The following is a 27,824-nucleotide window of genomic DNA, read 5'->3' as shown; positions in this document are numbered from 1 at the left end:
TCAGAAATTCAAAGTCATCCTAAAGGTCCAGCTTGGGATCCCTGTCTGATACAAAAAAAAAAAAAAAAAAAACCAACAAAAACCAAAAAAACACAAGCTGCAAATAAGTCTTTATTGTTAGTTCATACACACAAGTGCCTCTTTCCTCAGGGGTAATGGGATTGGGAAGGTGGTGGCCTAAAAGGCTTCCTGTCTTATATCCCTAAATACTTAGGCCATGGGTTGACCTGAGCAGGACAGGGGTGGTTGCTCAAGTAAGGCACTGGATGGATTTGCATGTATGTGCAAAATGGGATTTGTCAAGTGATTCCTGGAATCAGCAACAACTGTTGTTAAACAAGAACAAGATTTGGATCTGAAGAGAGGCACGTCTGTGGGCTCAGCCAGCGGTGGAAAAAGCTGGCTGCTAAATATGCTTCTCCTTCTGCTTTCCCTGTCTCTGCTTCTTCCTGCGGATCTGCCTCTGCAGCTGGATCTTGTTGGTGAAGAACACCTGTCTCCAGCCCAAGTCCTTCGCCAGGGCCCGCATGTCGGGGGTGATGGTGTCACAGGCCGACTGAACTATCTGCTCCCACAGTGAGTCACACTTGCACAGCTGCAGGTGGAAAGAGGCAGAGGTGGGTTAAGGCGCTCACACCATCCACTAGCTCACACTGTCGCAATGCCTGCTGCATGAGAGGTACCATGTGACTTTGGGGGGCATGAAACTTGGGCCTCTAGAAACTGTTCCCTCCTGTCAGAGAAGAGGCAAATCATGGGTATCTGCAGACAGCCAGAGGGGGTGGCAGAACAAGTCCTGCACTCAGTCAAGATTCAAAACCCCGGGGTCAGAGAGATGGCTCAGCAGTTAAGAGCACTGGCCGCTCTATGAGGTCCTGGGTTCAATCCCCACGTGGCAGCTCACGACTGTCTGTTACCCCAGTAACACCCTCACAGGGACATATATTCAGGCAAAATACTGGTGCACATAAAATTAAAAAAAAAAAAAAGATGTGAAACCCAGGGCTTAGTTAGAGTGCTGGTCTGGTGTGCAGGAGGCTGTGGGCTCAGGCCCCAACCCTGCACTAACTAGACATGCAGGTGCTCAGCAGATGACTGCGGGAGAATCAGAAGTTTGTTAGCCTCTGGGAGCTGGTTGGGTGGATGGAGTGGAGCGTTGACTACTCTCCTTCCCAACCCGGAGTCAGGCTCAGTCTCTGAGGTAGCTTAGCTGTACTGGCAACGTTGTGTCCTGGTATGGTATGGATGAGCCCATTCAGAAGTCCAGGGTTATCCTCAGCTACACAGAGAATCTGAGGCCAACCTGAGACTGGGTCTCTAGATAGCTGTTTGTGACTATGTTGTTTGTTTTTAAGCAGGATCTCACTATGTAACCCTAGCTAGCCAAGAATTTAGACCAGGCTGGAGTCAAACTCATAGGGATCTTTTTTTTTTTTTTTTTTTTTTTTTTTTTTTTTTTAAATAAAGACAGAACCTTGCTATGTGCCCCTGGTCTCCACCTTTCAACAATCCTCCTTGGCCCTCCAGAGTACAGGTAAGAGTCACCCCCGCAGCCTCGAACCATTTTATGCTTTGAGGCCATTTGTTACCTTGCCCCATGTTTAACATCCCTCTTCTTGGGTTACACAGTCTAACTATGAATAGCAAAAAAAAAAGTCTTAGGGAATACCTTTTAGGAAAAAAAAAAAAATTAGCCAGGCCGTGGTGGCATATGCCTTTAGTCCCAGCACTCTGGAGTCAGAGGCAGGTGGATCTCTGTGAGTTCGAGACCAGCCTGGTCTACAGCAGCTAGAGAAGAAAAAAATTAAATTGGTGGTAATGGCCCATGCTTTTATCCTAGCATTCAAGAGGCAGAGGCAGGGGGATCTCTATGAATTTGAGGGAGGCCTGGTCTAGAATTCCAGGAAAGCCAGAACTACACAGAGAAACCCTGTCTCAAAAAACAAAAAACAAAACAAAAAAGGCCCAAGGCCTGAGTTTGATCCCTGGAATCCATGATAGAAAGTGAGAACTGACTCTGGTATGATGTGCTCTGACCTTTACACCCATGCTGTAGGACACATACACACACATGCAATTTAAAACATTTTAAGAATTCTTTGTTTTGTTTTGGGGTATTTTTTTGTGACAGGGTCTCATGATACTGCCCTGTCTATCCTGGAACTCACTCTGTAGACCAGGCTGGACTCAAACTCAGAGACGCCACACTCAGCTGTTGTGTTTTGTGTCTGAGGAAGGTCTTACGTGCAAACAAACATGCTTAGTTATTTCTAAGTCACAGAAAAACATGGTCACAGTTACATCCCAGCCATTACAGGCCTCCTCCTGGGTGTCTGAACCTCTCCTCTCTAACTGAACTGAAGGTTTCTCTGTCAATTCTGGTGCAGCTGGAAGGTAAAGAATAGCAGGGAAGCTTGCCCTGACTTTAAGGCCAGCCAGCAGGCTCCCAGGCAGATGAACTTCCTTCAGTTCAGGGCTAGCCCTCCATCAAACAAGTGTACAATTTGGCCTTTCTGGCATCAGAGATACCTGCAGGGTGCTCTCAAGTCAGCCAAGCTCCAAGGGTTTACACTGAAAAATACAGTCATTGAGCCCACTAGAGCCTCAATTACAAATCACTATTTCAAAAATATAAACAAATCAATATAGCCCCTGCTTTCAGAATTATTTTCAGGCTGGAGAGATGGCTCAGAGGTTAAGTGCACTGGCTGCTTCTCCAGAGGCCTAGAGTTTAATTCCCAGGAACCACAGGGTGGCTCACAAGCATCTATAATGAGATCTGGTGCCCTTTTCCAGTGTGTGTGCATACACACAGGCAGAATACTGTATACATAATAAATAAATGTTTGAAAATATTTTTAAAAAAGAATTATTTTCATTTTGTCTCTGTGTGTATGGGTTCCTCAAAGGTCGGAAGGGGGTATTGGATCTCCTGAAGCTCTTGCCAGGCCGTGGTAGCACTTGGGAGGCAGAGACAGGCAGGTCTCTGTGTGTTCCAGGGCAGCCTGGTCTACAGTGCAATGCCAGGACAGGCTCCAAAGCTACAGAGAAACCCTGTCTTGAAAGAATCAGGAGCTGGAGTTACAGGTAGTTGTGATAGCCACCTGACATGGAAGCTGGAGGCCTCTAGAAAAGCAGCAAGCCATCTTAGCCACTGAGCTATCTCACCAACCCCAGGACCCTTCTTTACTGAGGCATCCAAACACCATATTCTTGGAGATAACCTAGGCTAGGCACTCCATCAGGATAGACATACAAACTTAAGTGACAGAAGTCTTCGGTTTGATAGGAATAAAAGTCAAGAAAGGCAGGACATGCTAGGACAAATGCCACATGGGGGTCTTAATGTGTAGCTCTAACTAGCTTAGAGCTCACTATGTAGACTAGGCTTGCCTCAAGCTCAAAACTATCCTTTTGCCTCAGCCTCTCAAAGGCTGAAATGGCAGGTGTGAGCCATCATGTCTGGCATCTACGCGTATGTTTTGTACATATAAAACCCTGGGTTCAAGCCCTAGTGAATATACATACACATGTACAAGTCTTGTGTGTGTGTGTGTGTGTGTGTGTGTGTGTGTGTGTGTGTGTGTGTGTGAATGTGGAGGGGGGGTACTTAAAAATCTGAGTTCAGAGGATGAAGGCATTTTCTGCCAGACCTGACAACTTGAGTTTGATGCCTCAGAACCCACAAAACAAAAGAGAATCAATTCTCATAGGTTTTCCACTGACCTTTACACTAATGTTGTGACACACAAGTGTATGTGAACACCCATATACAAATAAATAAATTAATTAAAATTTAAAAATCTGGGGTGAGCATGATGGTACACATCTTTAATCCTTGGGAGAAAGATGCAGGCAGATTTCTGTGAGTTTGAGGTTAGCCTGGTTTACATAGCATGTACCAAGCCAAACAAAGCTCCATAGTGAGTAGTGAGACCCTGTCTCAAAAAAAAAAAAAAGAAAAAAAGAAAAGAAAAGGAAAGAAAGAAAGAAAAGAAAAGAAAAAGTCGAGGCTGTGGCTCAGATGTCAGAGCACTTGCCTGAGATGCATTAGGCCCTGGACTCAATCCATATCACTTCCTAAACTGGGTATGGTGGCATTTACCTGTAATCCCAGGACTTTTGAGGATCAGAAATTCAAGGTCATAGTGAGTTTTAAAAAGGGCTCAGAAGATGGTAAAGTAGGTAAAGGCAATTGTCCATCACCACGCAAATTTAGCAGTCTAAGTTCAATCCCCAGAACCCACATAAAGATGCAAGATGAGAGAGAGCTAACTTCACAGTGCTGTCCTCTGTCTCCATAGGCACCATGCCCCTTGCGCGAGCACACCAGCTAAGGACTTAGACTTAGAGCACTGCGGACCGGATGTTACTCAATGCAGGCCCAGGGCTGTGCTGCGCTAATGGCAGGATGGTGGAATGGGAGAAACAGAGTGTGCCTGAGAACTAGAAGGGAAGCAGATGCACACTGGGTATGAGGGTGTGAGGACTCAGTTCCTGCTGAGTCCCTGCACTGACTGCAGCAAAGGAATCCAGGCCCGGGGAGGCACTTTCACTAGGTCCCTACCCCCTTAGCATCTTCTTTAAAGAATAAACACTTGGGTTGGGAGTGATGGCACAAACATTTAATCCTAGCACTTGGGAAACAGAGGCAGGGGGATATCTATGAGTTCCAAGCCAGCCAAGGCTACCAATAAGACCTTATCTCAAAATAAATAAACAAATTAATTAATATTTAAAAAAAGGAAATATTTTAAAAGATGCACAATTACTCATAATACTTATTTCTGGTCCTCTACTTTTAGAAGATAAAAGTCAAGTCCAAAAATGTAAGCCAGATGTGATGACACACACCTATGAGCCCTAAAGCAGGAGTTACATAGTGAGTTCTGTAGCAACTTGTGATGGGATCAGGTCTCAGAAGTAAGAAAAATGCCGGTCGGTGGTGACGCTTGCCTTTTATCCCAGTGGCAGGTAGGCAGAAGGAGGCGGATCTCTGTAAGTTTGAGGCCAGCCTGATCTACAGAGTGAGTTCCAGGACAGCCAGAGATGTTACACAGAGAAACTCTATCTCGGAAAAAAAAAAAGAAAAGAAAGGAAGGAAGAAAAGAAAAGAAAGATGAATTGTGTATACTAATAACTTATATTACTGAAAATGAGTTGTAATCATTTTACTGTATAATTTTACTGTATAATTGTGGGGGGGATGTTGACTCTTTAGGAAGCAGTGAGATTTGATTCATTTGGGGAAACCGGTTCTTTTATATGGATGCTCCTCCACAACTTCACAGCTAAATACTGAGCTAGCCAAGGCTCCTCAGCTGCCAGCAGCACACTCCAGCTCTGGTTGACTGGAGCCAACATGGGGGTGCAGCGGCACATCCTAATGTGTTGGCCTGTGGGGCACAGCCACTTTACAACTGCAGAATGGTGGAGAGGAGGAAACCAGGGCCCTGTCCTAACAGGCTCAAAACGGTGTCATTGTCTCAGCACTTGGTGCTAAGGATTCAGAGTACCAAGGGGTGGAGTTGCTCTCATCAGCCTGGGACACAGGGCCCACCAACACTGCCTACCTTAGAAAAAAATGGAAATGGATCTGACTCAGGGGCTCCTTGAAGTACTCTCTTGTTTGTCTGTTTTGGGTTTTTGTTTTGTTTTGTTTTCGAGACAGGGTTTCTCTGTGTCATACTTGGCTCTCCTAGAACTCGCTCTGTAGGCCAGGCTGGCCTCAAACTCCTGAGATCTCTGCCTGCCTCTGACTCCCAAGCGCTGGGATTAAAGGCATGCACCACCACTGCCCAGCAAACACTTTTTTCAGATGATTTATTTTGATTTATGTGTACGTGTGTACGTCTCTGCGTGGAGGTATGTGCATGTGAGTTCAGGTGCCTGACGAGGTCAGGAAAGGTAAGCCTCCTGACGTGGGTGCTGGGAACAGAGCTCAGATCTACTGCAGGGCCTCACTATGTAGCCCTAGCTGGCCCAGAACTCACTTTGTAGACTAGGCAGCCTCCAACTCACGTAAATTCCCTTGTGCCTCCTGAGAACCGGGATTAAAGGTGTGTGCCACCAGCTGGCAGTGCATACTCTTAACCAGCAAGGCATTCTTGGCTCATCCTTGAAGTACTGTTAGTGCCACCACACTGCCTCTGCCTGTTTCTCAGCTTGGAAAGTCCTTTGACTTAAAACCTACTTTGCACTCAAAACTCTGAGTAATCCATTTCTAAGAAGCACAAGGCATAAGAAACCACTTGACACACAGTCCTTATACCTTGCCCACATGTTTCTTGTCAAACATATCACATCATACTGTAATCACCTGTATCCATTTAAGCAATCTGATATCTGATAGTAAATTCCTTGTGTGTAGGAATAATGCCATCTTAGTTACTTGTGTCTGTCACAGAGGCAGGACTCAACAAATGGCTGTGGAGATTAAACACAAGTAGAGTAGGCATGGTAGGTCACATCTATAATCCCAGAATTGGGGGGGGGGGGAGCTGAGGCAGGAGGATTGCCATGAGTTTAAAGCCAACCTGGGCTACAGAAACAGACACTGTTTCAACTGTCTCAAAGAAAAAATAAGCAGGCCATGGTGGCATGGCCTATAATCACAATGCTTGGGAGGTAGAAACTGGAAGATTCAAAGTTCAAGGTTAAACTGGGTGTGGTGCCATGAGCCTTACAAGCCCAGGACTTGCCAGGCAGAGGCAGGCAGATCCCTGAGGCCACCCTGGTCTACAGAGTAAGCTCCAGGGCTACATGGAGAAATCCTATCTTGAAAAACCAAACCAAACAAAAAAAAAAAAAAAAAAAAGGAAGGAAGGAAGGTAGCTAGGTTAGTTCAAGGCTAGCATACACTACACAAATACTTATCTCAGTAGATAGACAGACAGACAGACAGACAGCACACTCAGGATCTGGAGAGATGGCTCAGCAGTTAAGAGTACTGGCTGCTCTTGCAGAGGACCTGGGTTCTGTTCCCAGTCATAGCAGTTCACAGCTGCCAGAAGATCAGATGCCCTCTTCTGGCCTCCAAGGGCACTGCATGCACATAGTACATAATACACACACACACACACACACACACACACACACACACGCAGGCAAAACACCCATATACATTAAATAGACAGGTCAATAAATAAATACAATAACAAAAACCAAAATAAGTAAGGAAAAAGAGCAATATGGACCCCCGAGGTTATCTGGGGGGGGGGGGGGAGTGGTTCTTGCTGCAGTCAGCTCAGCAGCAGGGACTGTTACCTTTGCAAACCTGCTTGATGTCTGAGAGAGCCTGGCAATATCTTCGAGGTCCAGGTAGTGGATGATCTTCAGCAGCAGTTTGTCTGAGAGCCGCTCCAGGTAGTCAAATTTACCTTCGCACAGGTTGAAGACATAGTCTAATATTCTTGCACCAAATACTAAGGCGATTTGTACTGCAAGCCAAACCACAAACCAATGGTTACCTTGTTCAGTCACATGAAAACCATCAACAATACAAAAGAAGTTTTGGAAGCCAGGTGGTGGTAGCACACACCTCTAATTCAGCACTCAGGAGGCAGAGGCCAGCCTGGTCTACAGAGTTCCAGGACAGCCAGAGCTACACAGAGAAAACCAGTCTTTCCTACTCTTACCAAGCAGTTTGTGGCACTAAGGGAGTGGATATTTGGAGGAATTTGTTGTCCTGTTGATGGGGTTGGCTCTCTGTTGTGGCAAAATGGTAAGTCTGTCATGAATACAAGTATGTGAGAATAGACTAGAAAGATGGTTCAGAGGTTAAGAATGCTAGCTGGTCTTCCACACACTTGTAACAATATATTTAGAGAAGGAATGAAGGCTGGAGGAATAGTTCAGCAGTTAAGACAATTTGCTGGAGCTGGGTAGTGGTGGCAAATGCCTTTGATCTCAGCACTCAGGAGGCAGAAGCAGGCAGATCTCTGTGAATTTGAGGCCAGACTGGTCTACAGAGCTAGTTCCAGGACAGACTCCAAAGCCACAGAGAAACTCTGTCTTGAAAAACCAAAACAAAAAATAGACAATTTGCTGGTCTTTCAGGGAACCTGAGTTCAGTTCTCAGTACTGCTATCAGCTAGTTAAAGGGATCCAACTCACACCCCAAGGGACCCAAAGCCCCCTTCTGGCCTCCTCTGTCACCCCCACACATGGAGCCTTAGCTCACACAGACAGACAATGGAGCATACTCATAAATAAAATAATAAAGATATTTACCTCCTTGTAGTGGCACAAGCCTTTAAACCCAGTGGGAGGCAGAGGCGGGTGGATCTGTATGAGTCTCAGGCCAGCCTGGTCCACATAGCAAGTTCCAGATCAGCCAAGGCTACATAGAAAGACCCTGTGTTCAAAAATAAATAAATAAAGTCTTAAATAAAGAATAATTTTAAAGGGGGAATGCAAGACTCTGGCTTTGGAATCCACAACCTCCCTAGTTATTCCGAGAGTGGAGAGTTAAGGGGGGAGGGGACCTCAGAGACAAAAGCCACCTGGTCAGAAGGATAAGCCTGGACCTTGAATTGATTTCTTGGTTCTTCTCTATAAAAATGCTAATGAGGAAAGGACTGAGGAGGCTGATTCCTCTGGGGCTCTCTAGCCTGAGGGCTTTCTGAATGAGGCACTTGAAAGATTCAGTTCCCGGGTTTGACTCTGTGATGGACAGCAAGGTCTTGTACCCTTCCCTCCCGCCCAAATGATCTGAACCACAGTATGCTGAGTTCTTTTGACTCAGGCTGTTTTACTTTTTCTATTAAAATTCCTTCCTCTACATCTTCTTTCATCACCATCTTTACATAATTTAGCAAATATAAGGTGAAGATAAACAGCATTAACATATTTCACGGAAACCATGATAGTTTTGCTTTGTATATTTATTTTCTTTTTTAAATGGCGGTTGGGGTTGAGACAGGACTTCTTTATGCAGCCTTGGCTGACGTGGAACTACCTAGGCAGATCAGGCCAGCCTGAATTCACTGAGATCTATTTGTTACTGCCTCTCTAGCGCTGGGATTAAAAGCACGAGCCACCATGCCCAGCTCTGCCAAGTATTTTTAGACATGTTAGTTACTCAAAAAGGAGACTGTAGCTCCCAAACAATAGACTAATGGGATGCCTGACATAAACATAAATTTGATGCAGAAGCAAAAAAAAAAAAAAAAAAAAAAAAAAAAGTTGGGCTAGTTGTGTTTGAGGGGGCACAGTAAAGAAACTGCCCCCATTAGGGGGAAGGTGGTTAAGAAAGAAAAGATCCAGAGGTCTCTGGAAGAGTCCAGAGCTGAGAGAAGAGCAGACTGGACACAGCCGGGGCTAGGAAAGCCAGAGAAAGCAATGGAGAGGGCTGGAGATGGTGTGAGAGATGGGGAAGCGCCGGAGGCAGAAAAGAGCAAGAGCAGTGGACAATTCATTTGGATTATAAAGAGTAGCTGGGGGAAAGAGGGCTTCAGACCCGACACTGGCAAGAGAGCAAAGCAGATGAGGCAATTGCTGAGTTCAGTCCCCGGGACCCACATAATGAAAAGAGGAGGCCAATTCCCACTAATTGTCCTCTGACCTCCAGACTTGTGCAGTTAATGTGATGTATGCTGCGCGCGCCGCGCGCACACACACACACACACACACACACACGCGCGCGTGCACACACGCACACACACAGAGTGTAATAAAAATTTTAAAACAGAAAACAAGATCCCTCTCACTCCTCAGCTCTCTGAATAATCAAAGAATGGAAATGTGTTTTGTTTTGTTTTCTATTTCTTTTGTGATGGGATCTCACTACAGAGCCCTGGCCTAGAACTCACTATGTAGATCAGACAGGCTAGCCTCAAACTCACAGAAATTTGCCTGCCTTGGTCTTCCAAGTGCTGGAATTAAAGGTGTGTGTCACCATGCTACCCTCTTCTACTCCAATAACACACTCCTTCACTTGCACATACTAAAGGCACTCAGCCCTCTCCAAACAATGCACCTGGCATCCTCAGGCCCTGCCTACATCTGGCTGCATGTCCTCCTCTCCAAACAATGAATAGTCTTCTTTGTCAATCAGCATACTTGGACAGTCTGTGCTTCACAGTATGTCCAATACACTCTGGTCCCAGGATAGAGAGATCAATCCAGCAAGAGCTGGTTCTGGGTGCCTGACCCATAAGGCAAAATTGTGTCCTTAGTTCAGACAATCTACTATTTACCATCTTATGTCTATGTAAAATTAAAATTATAAAATGAATATATTTCAAGTCAGAGGCATTATGGGAAGGAACTTCCAGGATTTACAGCTTTTCTGCCCTGTAATTTTTCTCTCAAACCCTAATAAAATGGTCCTTGAGTTTCCTTCAGAGTCCAGTTTAAAAAAAAATTTTTATCACCGAGACTAAGTCCACCAAGGGGAACCCAGATTCTCCAGTTATACAAGTCTTGCACAGTTCTTCTCAGGATGCAGGGACAGAGCCACTGAGGTCCCCTTCAGGAACACCTCTTAGTGCAAAACCACAACTCCAACCTCAAAGGTCAGAGTTTCTTCTGGAGCAAACAGGAGTGAACAGGTTGAGAGAAGACAGATTAGGGTCACTCCAAATTTTGTGTTCTAACATAACATTTTCATTAAGCTTTTAGAGTAACAGGACATAGGGAGTCATAGATCAAGGTGTTTTTTGTTTTTGTTTGTTTGTTTTTGTTTTTGTTTTTTTCCAGAGTTTCTCTATTTAGCTTTGGAGCCCGTCCTGGAACTCACTCTGTGGGCCAGGCTGGCCTCTGCCCCCAGGGTGCTAGGATTAAAGGCATGTGCCACCACCGGCCATTAATCAAGATGTTCTTAAAATACACTGGTGGGAACATCAAGCAAGTGGGTGGCAGCAAGGTGGGGTGGTAGAGGGGTGAAGCAATTCTGCTACACACCTCAAAAGCTATCTGAGGACATTTCTAGTTGGTTGGTGGAAGCCAGTGGTCTCTTAAGTTGATATATTCCAAAAGACTGCAGTCAACCTTTTATTACCGTCAGGGGATCAGAAGGCCTATTCTGGACTTGAATAGGTGAAGCTTGAACTCGTACTTACACAAACCCATACACACACACACAAAATTAAAAATCAAACAATGAGTTCTAAAAACAAATAAAGCCAGGAATGACCTTGCACACCTTTAGTTCAAGCACTTAGGAGCCAGAGGCAGCTAGATCTCTGAGTTCAAGACCAACCTGATCTACACAGCAAGTTTCAGGACAGCAAGGCTAGAAAGAGATACCCTGCCAATACAAGAAAAAAGAAAGGAAAAGAATTTTCACTATTTCTGCAGTTTATCCGTCTGTCTCTTTTCTTTTTGATTTTTGTTTGTTTGTTTGTTTTGCTTTTTTGTTTTCTGTTTTTTTGAGACAGGGTTTCTCTGTGTAGCTTTGGAGCCTGTCCTGGAACTCACCCAGATGTGCCTGCCTCTGCCTCTTGAGTGGTAGGACTAAAGGTGTGCGCCACCAATGCCTGGCTTCTCTGTCTCTTTCTTTCTCTCCCTTCTCTCCCTTCCTTTTCCAATAAACTTCCTTCCCATGTAAAAAGAAAAAAGAAAAAAAGAATTTTGTTAAATAATTCATAGGATAATTTATTCACAGAGCTGTGTACCAGCTGTGTACCAAAAGACCCATCAACAAGCAGAGTTCCCGCCACAATAAAGGAGACAAGAAACAAACAGCTGAACAAATGCAGTGTCTCACTTGACAATGAGTTTGTGAAAGACATGGTGTTCCGGAGAAAGGCTGTCATTTTCTGTCTAGTGGTTCAAGGAAGCCCTAGCTAATGAGGCAGTGTCTGCACAGACTAAATGATGGACAAGCCAGTGGAGATATCACAGAAAAATATCTCTTTTGTGTTTGTTTATTTTTGAAACAGGTCTCTTGAGGTTGACATTGTGTGTCACGGTGTCATCTAAGGTCTTGAAAGATCTGGAAGATCTGCTTTTAAGAAAGCTCCTGGCTTGGGGGTTCAGGGGAGAGCATACCTTGAAGCCCAGCATTCAAGAGGCAGAGTCAGATGGGGCTCTGTGAGTTCGAGGCCAGCCTAGTCTACAGAGTGAGTTCCAGGACAGACAGGGCTGTTTCACAGAAAAACCCTGTCTGGAAAAAAAAAACAAGATTGGCAGCAGGCACCTTTGCCCAGTGAACCCACTATGGAAACTATATTTGACACACTAGTGGTCTAGCAGATATTCACGTAAACTGATCATGTTATTTAGAGAAGGTCAGAGGAGAGACACTAACTTAGGACTTACACTTACCTCCTGTGAGGAGCATTTACAATATTTGTTTCTTATTTTTATCTGTTTACTGTTATTATTCTCTCATATTTTATATCCTAACCACAGTTTCCCCTCCCTTCCTTTCCCCCAGTCTCCTCCCTCATATCCATGCCCTCTCAATCTCCCCTCAGAAAAGAGCAAGCGTCCCAGGGACATCAACCAAACCAAACAAGGCATAAAATGCTACAATAAAGCCAGTATATAGCATCCCGCCAAGACCAGATGAGTCAACCCAGAAAGAGGTAGGAGTGTGTGTGTGTGTGTGTGTGTACATGTGTGCCTGCCAAGGGAGCCAAAAGCAGGGACTGGATCACTTGTAATCACAGTTACAGGAAGTTGTGAACTATCTGACATAAGTGCTGGGAACTGAACTTGGGTCCTCTGCAAGGGCAGGATATGATCCTCATCACTGAGTTGTCTCTCCAGCCCTTTCGGATGGCACAGCAAGCTAGAGATTGAATCAGATCCCCCAAGGCATAATTATAAACAGACGGGAGGAAGGCACAGGTTTGAATTACCAGTTCCATCATAATGATTTGAAGACTAAGGAACCAATGAGGGAACAGAGCCAAGACTGTAGCATTAAGTCAAATGACAGAAAATGCCACTTCCTTGCTGAGAGGTCCAGGCAGCAAGAGTGACATGCTGGGATCCTCTGCCAGGACCTCTGCAGAAGAAAATCTTGTAGAGGACCTTCAGGAGAAGACCAAGAAGAGACAGAAAAATAAGTTCAGTTCAACGCCGCCTGCTTAACAATACAGCAAACAATAATTAAGGGCTGATTCTATAATCAAGAGAGTCTCAAGATGACTGAATAAAGTAGCCATGATTATCCCTAGCCCAGCACACAGAAACTGACTCACAAAGGGGATGAGCTGTCCTGTGGGTCACACCAGCTGGCTAGTGGCAGTACTGAGGCTCCAGCTGGCTGAATGACCTCTGAGACCTGCTATATGTAGCCATGAGCATCCTCTCTCTCTCTCCCGCTGAGGGAGAGTGTCCTTCTGCGTGGACCTCCAAGATGGGAGGGTCAAGATGAGCAACAGTGACAACTGAGCTGCCTGCAAGGTATACAGGGACACAGCCTTGTGAGTCATCAGCCACTCAGGGCTGGACTTTTCAGTGATCTGGCTGTCTCTGAGTCACCATATGCCCGTGACTAGCCTCAGTATATTCACTGTACTTGGGGGAAATCACATCTTTGGCCAGCTATTGTCATCCTGTCTGGGGCAAACAGACATTTGTTCACACCTCCCCAGAAAGTGACACAACACTACGATGCATGAGACCCTATCTCAAATTTTTTTTTTTCTAAAGAGATTTTGCTTGTTTGTTCGTTTGTTTGTTTTTCAAGACAGGGTTTCTCTGTGGCTTTGGAGCCTGTCCTAAAACTAGCTCTGTAGACCAGGCTGGCCTCTAACTCAACAGAGATCCAGTCTCTGCCACCGCCACCTGAGTGCTGGGACTAAAAGCATTCGACATCACCACTGAAGACTCTAAAGAGATTTTAAAAGATTTATTTTAGCTGGGCAGTGGTGGTTCATGCCTTTCATCCCAGCACTTGGGAGGCAGAAGCAGTAGGATCTCTGTGAGTTCAAGGCCAGCCAGGGCTACACAGAGAAACCCTGTCTAGAAAAAAAAACAAAGATTTATTTATTTTTAATTTGTGTGTGTATGTGCGGTTGCTCACAGCCACCAGAAGAGGTCACTAGCTTCCATGGAGCTAGAATTAAGGTAATTGCAAGCCCCTCCTCCCATGGGTGCTGGCAACTAAACTCAAGTCCTCTGCAAGAGCAGTACACACTCTTAACTACTAAACCATCTATTCAATCCTCAAAAGTAAAACTCAAATCCCACATACTATTCTTTCTTTTATCTTTTTTTTTTTTTTTTTTTTTTTTTTTTTTTTTTCTTCTCTCAAGACAGGGTTTCTCTGTGTAGCTCTGGCTGTCCTGGCTGTAGAGCAGGCTAGCCTCAAACTCACATAAATCTGCCTGTCTCTGCCTCCCTAGTGCTGGGATTAAAGGCATGTGCCACCAACGCCTGTCCTGGCCCATTATTTCTAAGAACATAATTACACAAGTATGAAGTCAGTGATCATCCTCTGCCACATGTGCTGGGATGTGACTGCCTCCCTCACCTTGAAGATGAGAGTTCTCTAGAAAATCTTCATGGGTTTCCTTTATCTCTCCAGGTTTTGCTGTCCGATACTCGCTTCTCAGAGAAATTTTCCACCATCTAAAGATGACCTGCAATTAAACAGGAGTTGGTAGCAGTTAAAAATGACTCTAACCCTGACAGCTATCTTAAGTTTAGGTCATTTGTTTATTTATTTGAGGCAGGGTCTCATGAAGCCCAGGTCAACCTAGAACTCACTAAGTAGCTAAGACTGGCCTTGAATGCTTAATTCTCTGTCTCTGTCTACCACGTGCTGGCAGGCATAGTCTACCATGCCTACACTGTGAAGTAATATCTGGGCATCAGTGAACATTTCCGTTAGAGATTAGTGTTACAGTATCATAGTGTTGGAAGAGGTTTTAAGCTCTATCAGGTAGGACCAGATGGTGGTGGTATAAGCCTTTAATACCAGCACTCAGGAGGCACAGGCATGTGAATCTCTGTGAGTTCAAGGCCAGCGTGGTCTATAGAGGGACTTCCACAGCCAGAGCTACACACAGAGAAACCCTGTCTTGAAAAACCAAAAACATAAAATTAAAAAAATATATATCTTCATTTCTAGGTTTGTGCTTTACAAAAGCCTACATGGTGTCACTTTAGTCTTGCTGGATGATGACTGACAGTTCTGTAAGTAGAGGATGCACTCTATAGTACCAAGATATTTAAAATGCTACAAACTATGTACCACACTATCTTTCAAAGATTCCTTCTAATTTCATTTTTATTATTTTAATTTTATGTGTAGGAGTCTTTGCCTTCGTGTATGCCAGCACATCACTTGCATGCTCCAGCCTGAGGGGGCCAGAACAAGGAATTCACGTCCCTGGAAGTGGAGTTACAGAAGGTCACCAGGCAGGTGCTCAGAACTGAACTATAACTGTAAACCCAGCCCTCAAAAAGTAGACACAGGAGGACAAAATCATCTTCAGCTTTGTAGAGTTCAAAGCCAGCCAGGCATTGTGGGAAGAAATAAATCCCATCTGTACAGTGCTTTAAGACAACAAAATACTGACTGGCGATGGTGCATGTCTTTGATCCCAGCACCTGGGAGGCAGAGACAAGCAGATTTCTGTAGTTCAAGGCTAGCCTGGTAGACATAGAGAATTCCATGCCAGCCAGGATCCTGTCTTGAAAAAAAAAAAAAAAGGGAAAAAATAAAAACAGTATAAAATGCCAAAAAGAAAATGGTGTAGGTGTAGGGTCTGTAAAAATTCTCTTATTTGAAACAGGGTCTTGTATTGCTTTGAGTGAGATGATCTTGAACTGCTGATCCTCATCTCCATTTCCCAGATGCTGGTATTACAGGTCTGTACTGTATTGCTCCACTAATTCCCAGTTTTGTTTTGCTTTTTTGTTTCTCCCCCAAATCAAGCCACACTGGCCGTAGCTGGCCTGGAAGATGCTATGTAGACCAGACTGTCCTAAAATTCACAGAAATCACCTGCCTTTGTTTTCCTAGTGCTGGGATTGAAAGTGTGTATTGTCATCCCGGCTTTTTTTTTTTTTTTTTATTTAGGGTTTTATTTTTGTTTGTTTGTATATTTGTTTTTGACACAAGATCTCATATGTACCTGCACTGCAGATGACCTGGATTCCTGATTGTCTAACTCCTGATTTTCTTACCCTGCCTCCCTAGTGCTGGTCTGACAGGTGTGCACAATAAATGCCAGGTGGTTTTTCTGTTTGTTTTTGAGATTTTTGTCTTGCTTTGAAGCCCTGACTGGCCTGGAATTCATGATGTAGACTAATTTGGCCTCAAATGCCTTGGCTCCCAGAGTGCTGGAATTAAATGTGCCTGCCACTGTGCCTAGCTAATTTTATTTGTGTGTTTGAGATAAGGGGTCCATATGTAACCCAGGCCATCCCTGAACACAGTATGTAGTACAGGCTGACCTGAGAGCAATTCTCCTGCCTCAGCTTCCTGAATGTCAAGATGACAAGAATGCACCACTACTAAACTTGATCCAATCTTACTAATGAACTTAAAAGTCTGTCCTGAACAAACTGAGAAATGTTTCACCAGATTTGAAATCCATATTTACTTTAAAAAAAAATTCACTCCCCAAATTAATAAAAATGTAGTATATAGTGTCAATAAATATTTGTCTATTTTTTAAAAAATAGGCCAAATTCTTGTCCTTGTGAATTTATATGGTAAAATAAATGTTTGAAAGTACTGGGATAGCCAAAGAGTTCGGGAATTGGCAGACAAGGAAAGGTCTCCAATAGGAAAATGGTTCAAGTTTTCAAATGCTGTTGGAATAGTGGTGGGTTATCCCTGTACTCAGAGGCTGGGGTAGGAGGAATTCCTGTTTGGGCTACAGAGTTAAATACTGCCTTTAACCTACACCTAACAAAATAAAACACACACACACACACACACACACACACACACAAACCACAAACACCTCCAGTACTCAAGTTGTTTAAACGTGCTTAGTTAAACATTACCCAGAGGGGCTGAGAAAGATCAGTTTAGGAATGCTTGTTACTTACTCTTCCAGAGGCCCTGAATTTGGTTCCTAGAATCCACAACAGAGGTTAACCATTGCCAGCAACTCTAGGAGATCCAGGGTCTGCCAGGAGACCCTATGCCCTCTTTTGAACATATATGACATACATTCACACAAAACACATGCACTCTCTAAAAACAAGTCTTTTGCCTTTTGTTTTGACACAGAGTTTCTCTGTGTAGCCTTTGCTATCCTGGAACTTGCTTTGTAGACCAGGCTGGCCTCAAACATTTGGTTTTTCAAGATAGCATTTCTCTGTAGCTTTGGAACTAGCTTGTATAGACCAGACTGGCCTCACACTCAAAGAGATCGGCCTTACGAGTGCTGGGATTAAAGAAAGGCCTGGGCCACCCCGCCCCGATACCTGGCTTAAATATTAAATTTCAAAAATTAGCTGGGAGCTGGGCGGTGGTGGTACATGCCTTTAGTCCCAGCACCAGGGAGACAGAGGCAGGCAGATCTCTGAGTGTGAGGCCAGTCTGATCTACAGAGTGAGTTCCAGGACAGGCTCCAAAACCTGTCTCCAAAATAAACAAACAAACAAAAAATTAGCTGGGAGGTAGGTGGTGGCCTATGCCTTTAAGCCTAGCACTCTCAGTGAGTTTGAGGCCAGCCTGGTCTACAAAGTGAGTTCCGGGACTGCTAAGGCTGTTTTACAAAGAAACCTTGTCTTGGAAAACAAAAACCAAACCAAGGGGGGGGAAAAAAGAAAAATTGAAGACTTCACTTCAGGTACTTTCATTTTCATATGGAAGTCAGTAAAAGCTCTTGGCCATAACTCAAGTGGCATAGAGAGTTAATAATATTCCCTGTCCTTTGGAGGGAGTTGCTGGTTGGGCTGGAAATGGTTCATTAAGTAAAGCTGTTCTTTGACCACACATACACACCATGTGACATGTTCCTCCCCTTCCTGGAGGCAGTGGTAAAACTCTTAGCAGAAGTTTTGGGGATTTTAAAAAAGTTTTTAAATTTATATTTACGTAATCAGATCTGTTCAGGGGAATGCACATTCACTTGCTGGTTCCCATGGAAGCCAGAAGAGGGTGTTGGATCTCCCTTGCTAGAATTATATACAGATTGTTGACAGGGGACTGAAATGGGTATTGAAAACTCAACTCCAGTACTCTGATGACAAGTATTCTTAACTGATGAGCCATCTCTCCAGTCATCCATTCCAACACCTACACATAGAAAGACTTTTTTTTTTTTTTTTTTTTTTTTTGAGACAGGGTTTCACTGTGTAGCCCTGGCTATCCTGGAACTTGCTCAATAGACCAGGCTGGCCTTGAACTCAGAGGTCTCCTTACCTTTGCCCTGAATGCTGGGATTAAAGGTGTGACCCACCATGACTATCTTGAGAAACTGGAAATTGTCTGAAATCTCTTGGTAGAAGAGTTGGCTGAGGCCTTGGCAACAGCAAGAGAAAAAAAAAAACATGTCAAGGGGAAAAAATGATTTGTCAGGATACCTTGAAGGAGATATTGGAGCTGACATAGTTGTACACACCTCTGCCTTCTACTTAAAGCTAAATCTCATGTTAGGACCCTGAAGACAAACTTGGGGGAGAGGCCACTGTGTCTGTTTGTTCTTTTCCACTTATTTGCTTTTCACTAGGACTGGTTAATGTCCAGCTTTGGCTCTGACCCCGATTGCAGGAACAAGGCAAAGTCCACTGGGCTCTTCAACCATGGGCCTACCTAAGAGACTACTGACTGACTTAACTTCATTCTCAAAGTAGCTGAAAAGAAAATCACAGGACTTCCCCCAGGGCCCAGGAGAAACAGCTCCCATTCTCTCATCAGCATCTTGGCGCTCCCCAGCAATCTCCAAGTTTGATGGTCCAGAGACTAGGGAGGCTCCTAGTATCTTTTGGCCAATCTATTGTTTGTGGTAGATATTCTGAAGACCCTATCCTTTACTCCTAGTTTGGGTTTTAAATATTTAAAGTTCCTGGGCCTCTGTATGTCCAAACGGTGGGTAAAGAAATATATGCTTGAGAGACCAAAGCACATATTGGTGGGAAAAGAAGACAGGAAGCCGAAAGGGTAAATCCTTGAAGCAAACTGACATGCTACCTGGACCTGGCTACAATGGAGACTACTGAGGCGGGAGGACTGTGTTAGACCCCAAGAAATTCCTTTTCCCCACGTCTGGCATTTAGACAAAAGCCAGCATTCCCCCCACCCCCCAGGATTTAAGATAGTCCCTACTTGCTAAAAGGAGTCGTTCTCCTTATCTCTGGCAAAAGGGCCTATTTAACAAGTCAAAACTGAGGCTGGCAGCCAGTCTCTCTCAGTATCACCAAGACCTGTTCCTCAGCATTTCTTACCCCTGCCCCTATCCTGAACCTCTCCAGCCCCAGAGCTCCCCCCCACCAACCTCACACAATTTGGCTCTCAGGCCTCTTGGCCTCTGTCCTCCAGGCCCTGCTGGCTCCACCCCTGCTTCATCTGGGTCTGTGTTCCTCTTGGCTCCTGCTTCCTCTTACTCCCTCTCCCCTTCATATCTTCAATAAAGTTTCTCCACTTATGCCATGCATTTTTTTTTGTAATTATATCGAAATTTCATGGGGTGACTAGGCAATTTAGTGAGACCATCTCGAAAAGAAAAATTTTAGAAAGGAGATGGAGTTGGCAGAAGGTCACTTACCTAGCAAGTGCAAGGCTGTGGGTAATGCCCTCACCCACCACTGCTAAGTGTTCTATCTGGCCAGTCCCATTATGATACAAACTCCAAAAATATTTGAAATATACAATTTAAAATAAAGGATGCCTACACATTATTATTAGGCAAGGAGTTGAAATAATTTCTAATTAAAGGTGGTGCACAACTTTAATCCCAGCTGGAGGCAAGAGGGTCTCTGTGAGTCCCAGACCAGCCAAGACTACAAACTGACCCTGTCTAAAAGACAAAAACTCAAACCAACAATGGTTCACCTCCAGGTTACATCGGTGACTACAATGTCAAATTTGTCAATGACTTTTTATCTACAAGGCTCCAGTCCAGGTTCGGCTGGCTGGCCGAATATTCCCTGGGCTTTGTGTTCAGGGGAAACTGGAACTGGGTAAACATTGGTAAATCACGTATTCGGGACCATTTCTTGCTTCCTGTCACCTCACTTGCTCATACTCCCCCTCCTTCTACTGCTTGCTTTGAAATTTGATTGGGGGGTGTGAACAATGACCATCCCCTCCTAAGGTCCCTGTTGATTGGGACAGCAAGTAGAAAGACTGCTTAGGGCAGGGACCTCAAAGGTTACAGTTCCAGAAGCATTCTTGATCCTCTAGTCAGGAATGCCGGTGAGGACGCAGATCCCCTCTGTGTATGGCTTCAGAACTGGATCTCTTGATTTTCATGCTGAAAATGGTTACATCTACTCCTCAACTTCACCCTATCTCCTAAAAGACCCAGAGACTGGGGAATGAGACCATAAAGATGGGACTCTACCTCTACGTGGAGACATGCCTTAGGAGTTAATAGAGTCTGCGAGTCCAAGAGACCACCCCCAGGGAAGGGGCCCACTGTAAACCATGCTAAAGAGATAGGCAGACTCTAAGACAATGAATGTACTCTTCTTTCCCACAATCCTAGTGCAGCCCTCAAGGCACCGTGAGACCAGACTGCTGTTTAGCTTCTGAGTCCAGACTTACAAAAAATTCAGGGTTTCTCTGTGTGGCTTTGGCTGCCATGGAACTCGCTCTGTAGACCAGCCCTCAAAACTTAGGAGAGAGATCAGCCTGCCTCTGCTTCCCGAGTTCTGGGATTATAGGCAAACGGCACCACTGCCCGGCCCTTTCTTCTTGTTGATGCTGGCCTCTAGGTGCTTTCCCCTGGTACCCTCTGGGCTTCTGTGCTCTCCATTTAAAGCTTCCCTCCCCTCCATGTGCTTATCGGTCATGAGCTGAAGGCTTGACTCAAACAACATGGCTTCCTCCCACCCCTTTCTCTTTCTAGTCTCCTTCTCAGGGCAGCAGCTGAGATGCACAGATTGCCAGCTTTGGGGATTTTCTTTTAAACTCTGATAAAATTGCCTTCTTCCCGTGGACTTTGGCTTTGCTCGACTTTCAAAGTGTTCGTGAGCAGTACGACTGTAACAATATTCAGCCTGGGGAACTAATGAACTTATCGGGCTTCCTTACAGAACACGAGTGAGGAGCTGCTCACAGGAGTGAGCGTGACCCCAAGGATGGAAAGCCTACACCCAAAAGAATGATGACTCCCCCTCCTGCCTATAAGAGAGTCTCCTTAGGTTAACTTTACCCAGCCTATATACAACAGCGCCTCCCAAGGGAGCCCCTCCCCCAGGCCTTGTGCAATTAGTACAGGATTGCATACAAATAGCTGGGAGGGACAGCTGGAATCCCAGGTGAGCTTCCGGTGCTCTAACCCCCCTCTCTTCTTCTGAGGAGGTCTCCTGCAAGCCGGCACTGGGGATCTGATGATCTGGTGATTGCTTTGCCTGGAGGACTGTGTTCTCTAACACCGACTCATTCGACTCAATCAGTCCTCCCTCGGGGTTTCAGACTATATTTAATGCAAGCTCTTGGTCCCTCTGCTCTTGTCAGTTTTCCGAGGTGGTTCTTGGCAGCACTGGAACTACATGGGAGAATTCATTTCTCCTGAGGTCAGTAGATGTGAAATTTCCCCCAGTTGGCTACGTCCTGGTATGTTTTTCAGTTAGGTTTTTTAGTATAACCTGAAAGACATTGTCTTGAATTCCTCAGTGTGAGACCTCAATATTAGCCTGGTTCCACACGTCTTCATGGACACTTACTGGTTATTTGAACAATGATCTCTTCCGTATTTAATGGAAAATCCATAGTTCACTGACCAGATCTGGTAGCACTGGTAGATGATTATAGCTACTAGGGAGGTTGAGGCAATCATTTCTTAAATTCAAGGCAAGCCTGAGTAGTTTATACAAATAAAAAAATATTCAAAACAGGACTCTAGAGATTAGCCCAGTGGGAGAGTACTAGCCTGGCATGCTTAAACCTCTGGGCTGAATTTCCAGGACCACAGGAAGAGTATTCGCTAATTCTGGCTAGGAAGGACCATGCGTGTATTCTCAGCACTCCAGAGGCTAAGGTAGGAGGATGTCATAAGTTTCAGGACAGCCTTAGCTCAAGGCAAGACTGTATCAGGGTTTTTTTTTTTTTGTGGGGGGGGGGGGGGGGCAACCAGCTCCCCAAATCATGACTCACTTAACCTAGCTGATTCCTAGCTAGCTCTTTGAACATAACCTGTTTGTCTTTATCTACCTTTTGCCTCAGGTCTTTTTACCTTTCTTTCTGTATGTCTTACTTTCCTGCTTCCTCCAGTGTCTGCCTGGCAGCTGCCTGGTTTCTGGCCCTGAGAGTGTCCCTCTCTTCCTCCTCTCCACCTCCTCTCTCTTTGGGGGGGGGTTTGGAGACAGGGTTTCTATGTAACTTTTGGAGACTAAACTTGAACTAGCTCTGTAGACCAGGCTGGCCTCAAACTCACAGAGATCAAGTCCCACCACAGCCCAGCCCACCACCTCTCTTGATCCTAGATTTCTCCTCTTACTTACTCTCTTTGCCCACCAGCCTCACCTCTCTCTCTCCGCCTAGCTACTGGCTGTTTAGCTTTTTATTAGCCCAAACAGCTGCCTTAGACAGGCAAGATGAGACAACACATCTTTACATAATTAAACAGATGCAGCATAAACAAATGTAACAATTCTTTTTTTTTTTTTAAAGATTTATTTATTGTGTTTACAATGTTCTGCTTACATGTCTGCTTCAACACCAGAAGAGGGCACCAGACCCAATTACAGATGGCTGTGAGCCACCATGTGGTTGCTGGGAATTGAACTCAAGACTTTTGGAAGAGTAACCAGTGCTCTTAACCTCTGAGCCATCTCTCCAGCCCCAAATGTAACAATTCTGTGTATCATTAACAAAGACAACAGAAACAAATGTACCACACCTTCACATAAAGCAATATTCTGAAACATAAACAAATACAACACATCTTTGCCTAGTTAAAATAATATTGCACAAAACAAGACCCTACCTCAAAGAAACAAAGATGAAAAAAAAATATTGAGTTTCAACCAGTACCATACAGGTTTGGGTTCCAGGGATACAAGCAGAGCACAAATGATTAAAACCCCCTGTCCTGTCCTTCCAGCACTTGGGAGGCAGACAAAGGCAGATCTCTATGTATTGGTGACCAAGCCAACTCGGGCTTTATAATGAGTTTTTGTTTCAAATAAGAAAATAAATAGATAAAATAAAATTCCCTGTCTCAATGAAGCTTGCATTCCATCAGTGAAGGAAGAAAGAATATATAGCTTTCTGTCTTTTTGGAGGGTGGGAACAAAAGGGTTAGATATGGTCTCTTGTATCCTAGGTTGGTCTTGAACTCAATATCTCATTATGTGTTGAAGGGCTGACCTTGAACTCCTGAACCACTTGCATCTACCTCCCCACTGCTGGGATTACAGGTGTGTAGTGTGTGCCACCATGCTGTTTCATAATGCCAGGGATCAAACCCAGGGCTATGTGCATGCTAGACAAGTACTCTACCAAGTGAGCTATAAACCAGTCCTTATATTTCTTTGTTTCCATAATATTGTAATCCCAGTGTCCAGAGGCAGAAGAAATCTGCAAGACTCGTTCATCTTTATCCTTCATCCTAAATTCTTCTCTAACCCACTCTATAACCCAAGCTGGTGATCCTGCTGCCTCAGCCTCCCCCAAGTGCTGGGATTGCAGGTGCATACAACCATATCCAGCTACAAAGGTTTGCTGGCCCATTCTCTTTTTATGCTCCTAGCTGCGACTAAGAGAATTCCTAAACAATCCACAAGGGGGCTGAAGAACAGTGTAGCCCAGTGACAGAGTGTTTGCCTAGCATCTGAGTGGCCCTGCATCCCATCCCCAGCACTGAAGAAAAATCAACACAGCCTGAGGCTCAGATTTCCCAATCCCTTCCGGTTCACCCTGCCTGTGTCCCACCCTCGGGTATTATTTTGCCTGCATACCAGCGCTAGTGTTTGCCTGCCGCTGCTCCTGCCTGGAACATTTGGCCCCTCCCTGTCCTGGACTGCAAGGCAGCTTGTTGGAGCTCTTTTCAAGCTCAGGCTGGTTTGCAATTCTGGAGGGTTCTGCGCATAAGTCTCTCACAGCTCTTAAATCACTGCACCCAAAATGGCTTCTTTCTCATATCCTCAGCCAGCCTGCTTGCACTTTAGACCTTCACTCTGGTCCTGGAGAGGGATAAGGCTCTCTTAGTTCTAGCTGTGGCTCTTCCCCCATCTTCCTGCATGATGTTAGCTGCCCCTGAACCTCCTTCCTTGGCTCCTGTATGCCTATGACTCACAGTTCCTATCGCCATCCCAGATCTCCTGGCTTATGAACATGTCTACCTGGATGTGTTACTGTAATATTTAAACCAGGAATCAATAATTTTTTTTCCTCCTAGTCTCCTCTTACAGGTTACAGAACATATATGTATACTTAATGCACATCCTTATCACCAAACAACAGGTTTATGTTGTTGTTGATGATGTTTTAGATTTTGCCGGCAAACTTCCAAGGATTCCCTCGTCTCCACCTCGAATCTCACTTTAAAAGCGCAGGGGTTAGCTGGGTGGTGGTGGCTCTGGCGCATGCCTTTCATCCCAGCATTTGGAAGGCAGAGGCAGGTGGATCTCTTTGAGATCGAAGCCAGCCCCAGGACAGCTGGGGCTACACAGAGAAACCCTTCTCAGGGGGGAAAAAAGGGGACAAGAACAAACAAAAAAGGTGACAACAAAACAAAGAAGAATATGTAACACAAACTGTATGTGATCTACAAACTCATGATATTTCCTGTCTGGCTTCTTGTGACAAGTCTGGCGGTTTCCAGGATTACCTAGTGAGACCCTATCTCAAACCGAGGTGTGACAGACAGCTCATGCCTTTGTGATCCCAGCCCTAAGGAGCTGTAGGCAGAAAGATCAGAAGTTAGAGGTCACCCCTAGTTACACAGGCCAGCCTGGGATACATGAAACCCAGTTTCAAAGCACTAAAGGAACACAGAACTTTGTTTAGGGCCTGTGCATACTGGCTCAGTGGGTAAACCCAGAGAGGGGATCAGCACTGATTCCAGAACCCATGGTGGAAGGGGAGAATCGACTCCTAATTCTCTATGTAATAAACCTGGCTGTCCTGGAACTCTCGATTTATAGGCCAGGTTGACCTCGAACTTACAGAGACCTCGAACTTACAGAGAGAGATCCACCTGCCTCTGCATGGGCCAGCACTGCCTAGCTAACTTTTTTTTTTTCTATTTATTTTCACATAAACCTAGAACTGTGAGGATGCTTTTGTAACCCCTCTAGGCTGACATGGAGCCTCACCCGGAAAGACTCAGCAAGCTCTGTAGTTGAAAGCTGTTGTCAGGAACTTTGGCCTTTCTATTGTTCTGCTTTTCCTGGCTCAGGCAGTGTAGGTTTCAAGTAAAGGCTGGTTACTGCACAGGCAGTTTGGCAGAGCCCATTGTGGTTACCTGTATTCTCACTATCCTTTGAGAGAGAAAATTTTACCCTTACACAGAACGGAAGGAATTCCTGTCCTGGGAACTAATCAGGCCAGGAAGCCATCCCAGTTTCTACTGACTACCGACCTTTCTCTGTTAACTCAAATCTAAACAGTAACCAACTATCAAAATACATTTTTAATCAGACTGGAGAAACTGCTAAGAATTTAAACACTTTTGCTGTTCTTACAGAGGACCAGAGTTTGGCTCCTCACAACGAATTATGCTGCCCACAATGCCCTGTAACTCTAGTTCTGAGGGATCCAAGACCCTCTTTTCTGGTGTCTACAGGCATTGCATGCATGTGGTGAACAGACAAGCAGGCAAACACACAAACCCGTAAGAGAATCCTAAGCCGGGTGTGGTGGCACACATTTTTCTATAGACTTTCACTATGTAGTGTAGCCCACACTGGCCTTGACATAGATATGAATGAAGTGTAGGTTAGTTTTGAACCTCAGACTTTCTTGTCTCACATCCATGTGTGCTGGAATTAACACCATGTCCAGCAAATGCGTCTAATCATATCTGCAGTAGTATAAAATCATGGGGGAACTGTGTGTATGGGGGAGGAAATGCTGAGCCAGAAAGAGGCTGAAAGTCTACTGAAGAGAAAGCCTGGAGTCTTCAGACCCTACTGAGAGGGACCCAAGGCCACAGAGACAAATCTGTTTCCCAAAAGACATCTCAAAGGCAATAAATACATTCCTTTCACACTGGATGAGATGGTGTTGTTTCTAGAGACACCTCAATCAAGGACGTCAAAGATGATAATTAGGCTGCATTTACTTCAGGCTAAAATGATACATAACCTTAGGTTTCTAGCACTCTCCTCTTTCCCTAACTCTAAATAGCACCCCTCATAAATCCTCTTTACAACCTTGTTTACTGAGAAAATTTCCTTAGCTTTTAACTTTGTATTAAATTACATTCTTTACACAATGCTAGAGAGAAGGGGGAGCCCTTAGCAAGCTTTAGAGGTATAATTCAGAACGCCACGAAATATATATCCCCATTGTAAACACACTTAAAGGCCTCCCTTAGAGGCCTGTCCTCTCCCAGTCTCAGTCCCCTCCTTCCCCAAAGATCCAACTCTGCTACATTTCTGGCACCACAAATCTCACGTGTGCTTGACTGGAGGCTTCTAAGGACTCAGGCAACTGAAGATAGGGTGAGGGGCTGTGTCCCTGTCACCAGTGACCTGCCCAGCCTTGTTTCCATTAACCCCTTCCTTCCTTCCTTCCTTCCTTCCTTCCTTCCTTCCTTCCTTCCTTCCTTTCCTCCTTTAAACATCCTCAGACGCTAGTTCAGCAGTGCGGAGTGCCTGTTCTTCTGGCAGAGGACCCAGGTTCGATTCCCACCACCCACTTGGTAGCTCACAACCATCTATCTACAACTCTAGTTCCAGGAAATTCCGTGCCCTCTTCTGACCTCCGTGGGTAGTACCAGGCGCATATGCAGGGCACGTTCACACAGGCAAAAACAGCCACACACCTAAAATAAGAAATGAAAAAAAAAAATCCTCACACATTTTTAACAAAAACTGTACCAGGGGCTGGCTCAGAAGTGTAGAGTACTTGCTGCTGTCCCAGAGGACCCAGCACCATATGGCAGCTCAGGCTCACCGCCATCTATCTGTAAGTCAAGCTCTAGTATTTGATGCTGCAGGGAGGGCTCAGACCGAGGACTCACTGACTCATTCAGCTCAGTGCCAGCTGTTGATGCCGTCTACTTGACTTCCTATGAGCCTGTTTGCCTATCTAGACCTGGACATGATCCCAAGTTTCCTGTTCCTAAAGGCTTAACTGGAAGCCGAGTTCTGCAGCTTTGCTCTCAAACCTGACTGCAGCAGCTCTCTCCTGGTGCTTGACTCTGCCTCCTTTGTCTCAGCCCACTTCTACCTTCTTGAATGATGCTGCAGCCTTTTGAGCTTGTATTCACTCTTGACCCTTACGTATGTCATATTTGCATATGCATATATGTATGTGTGTATATATATATGTATATATATTGACTTGTGCTGTGTGATGTGTGATATGAATCAGTAATTAAGTAATACCAGTAATTAAGATCATAATAAGGACTTGCATTTGGCTCTGCCAGACTACTCAGGTAGGCAGATTTTATGACCAATTGCTATCTTTGGGTCCATTAAACCTTGTAAATTTATTGTTATTCAATAATATTCTGACATTGTGGAAAGATGAACATGTTTGCCTGTGTTTCTGACATAATATTATATGACCATTTGCTTTTGCAAGGCTGGCTCAGGCTTGCCTCAGGTTTGTGGTAATA

General features: G+C 44.8%; 1 protein-coding gene across 1 annotated transcript in view; it reads right to left on the bottom strand.

The window, feature by feature from the left end:
- Window positions 1-98: 98 nt before the first annotated feature.
- The window catches only part of Fbxo36 (F-box protein 36), a 49,973-nt gene continuing 22,247 nt past the window's right edge, over window positions 99-27,824 (bottom strand). Inside the window, exons 2-4 of the mRNA XM_051190609.1 lie at window positions 14,432-14,540; window positions 7,267-7,439; window positions 99-595 (exon numbers count right to left, since the gene is read on the bottom strand). Coding sequence (XP_051046566.1) covers window positions 407-595; window positions 7,267-7,439; window positions 14,432-14,540 — 471 coding nt within the window. The 3' untranslated portion in view covers window positions 99-406. The remainder of the gene's footprint in view (window positions 596-7,266; window positions 7,440-14,431; window positions 14,541-27,824) is intronic.

This window comes from Phodopus roborovskii, unplaced genomic scaffold, assembly GCF_943737965.1.
Source record: "Phodopus roborovskii unplaced genomic scaffold, PHOROB, whole genome shotgun sequence".
NCBI classification, from domain to species: domain Eukaryota; kingdom Metazoa; phylum Chordata; class Mammalia; order Rodentia; family Cricetidae; genus Phodopus; species Phodopus roborovskii.
The sequence above is the reverse complement of the archived record's forward strand: the minus strand, read 5'-3'. Positions and strand labels throughout refer to the sequence as shown.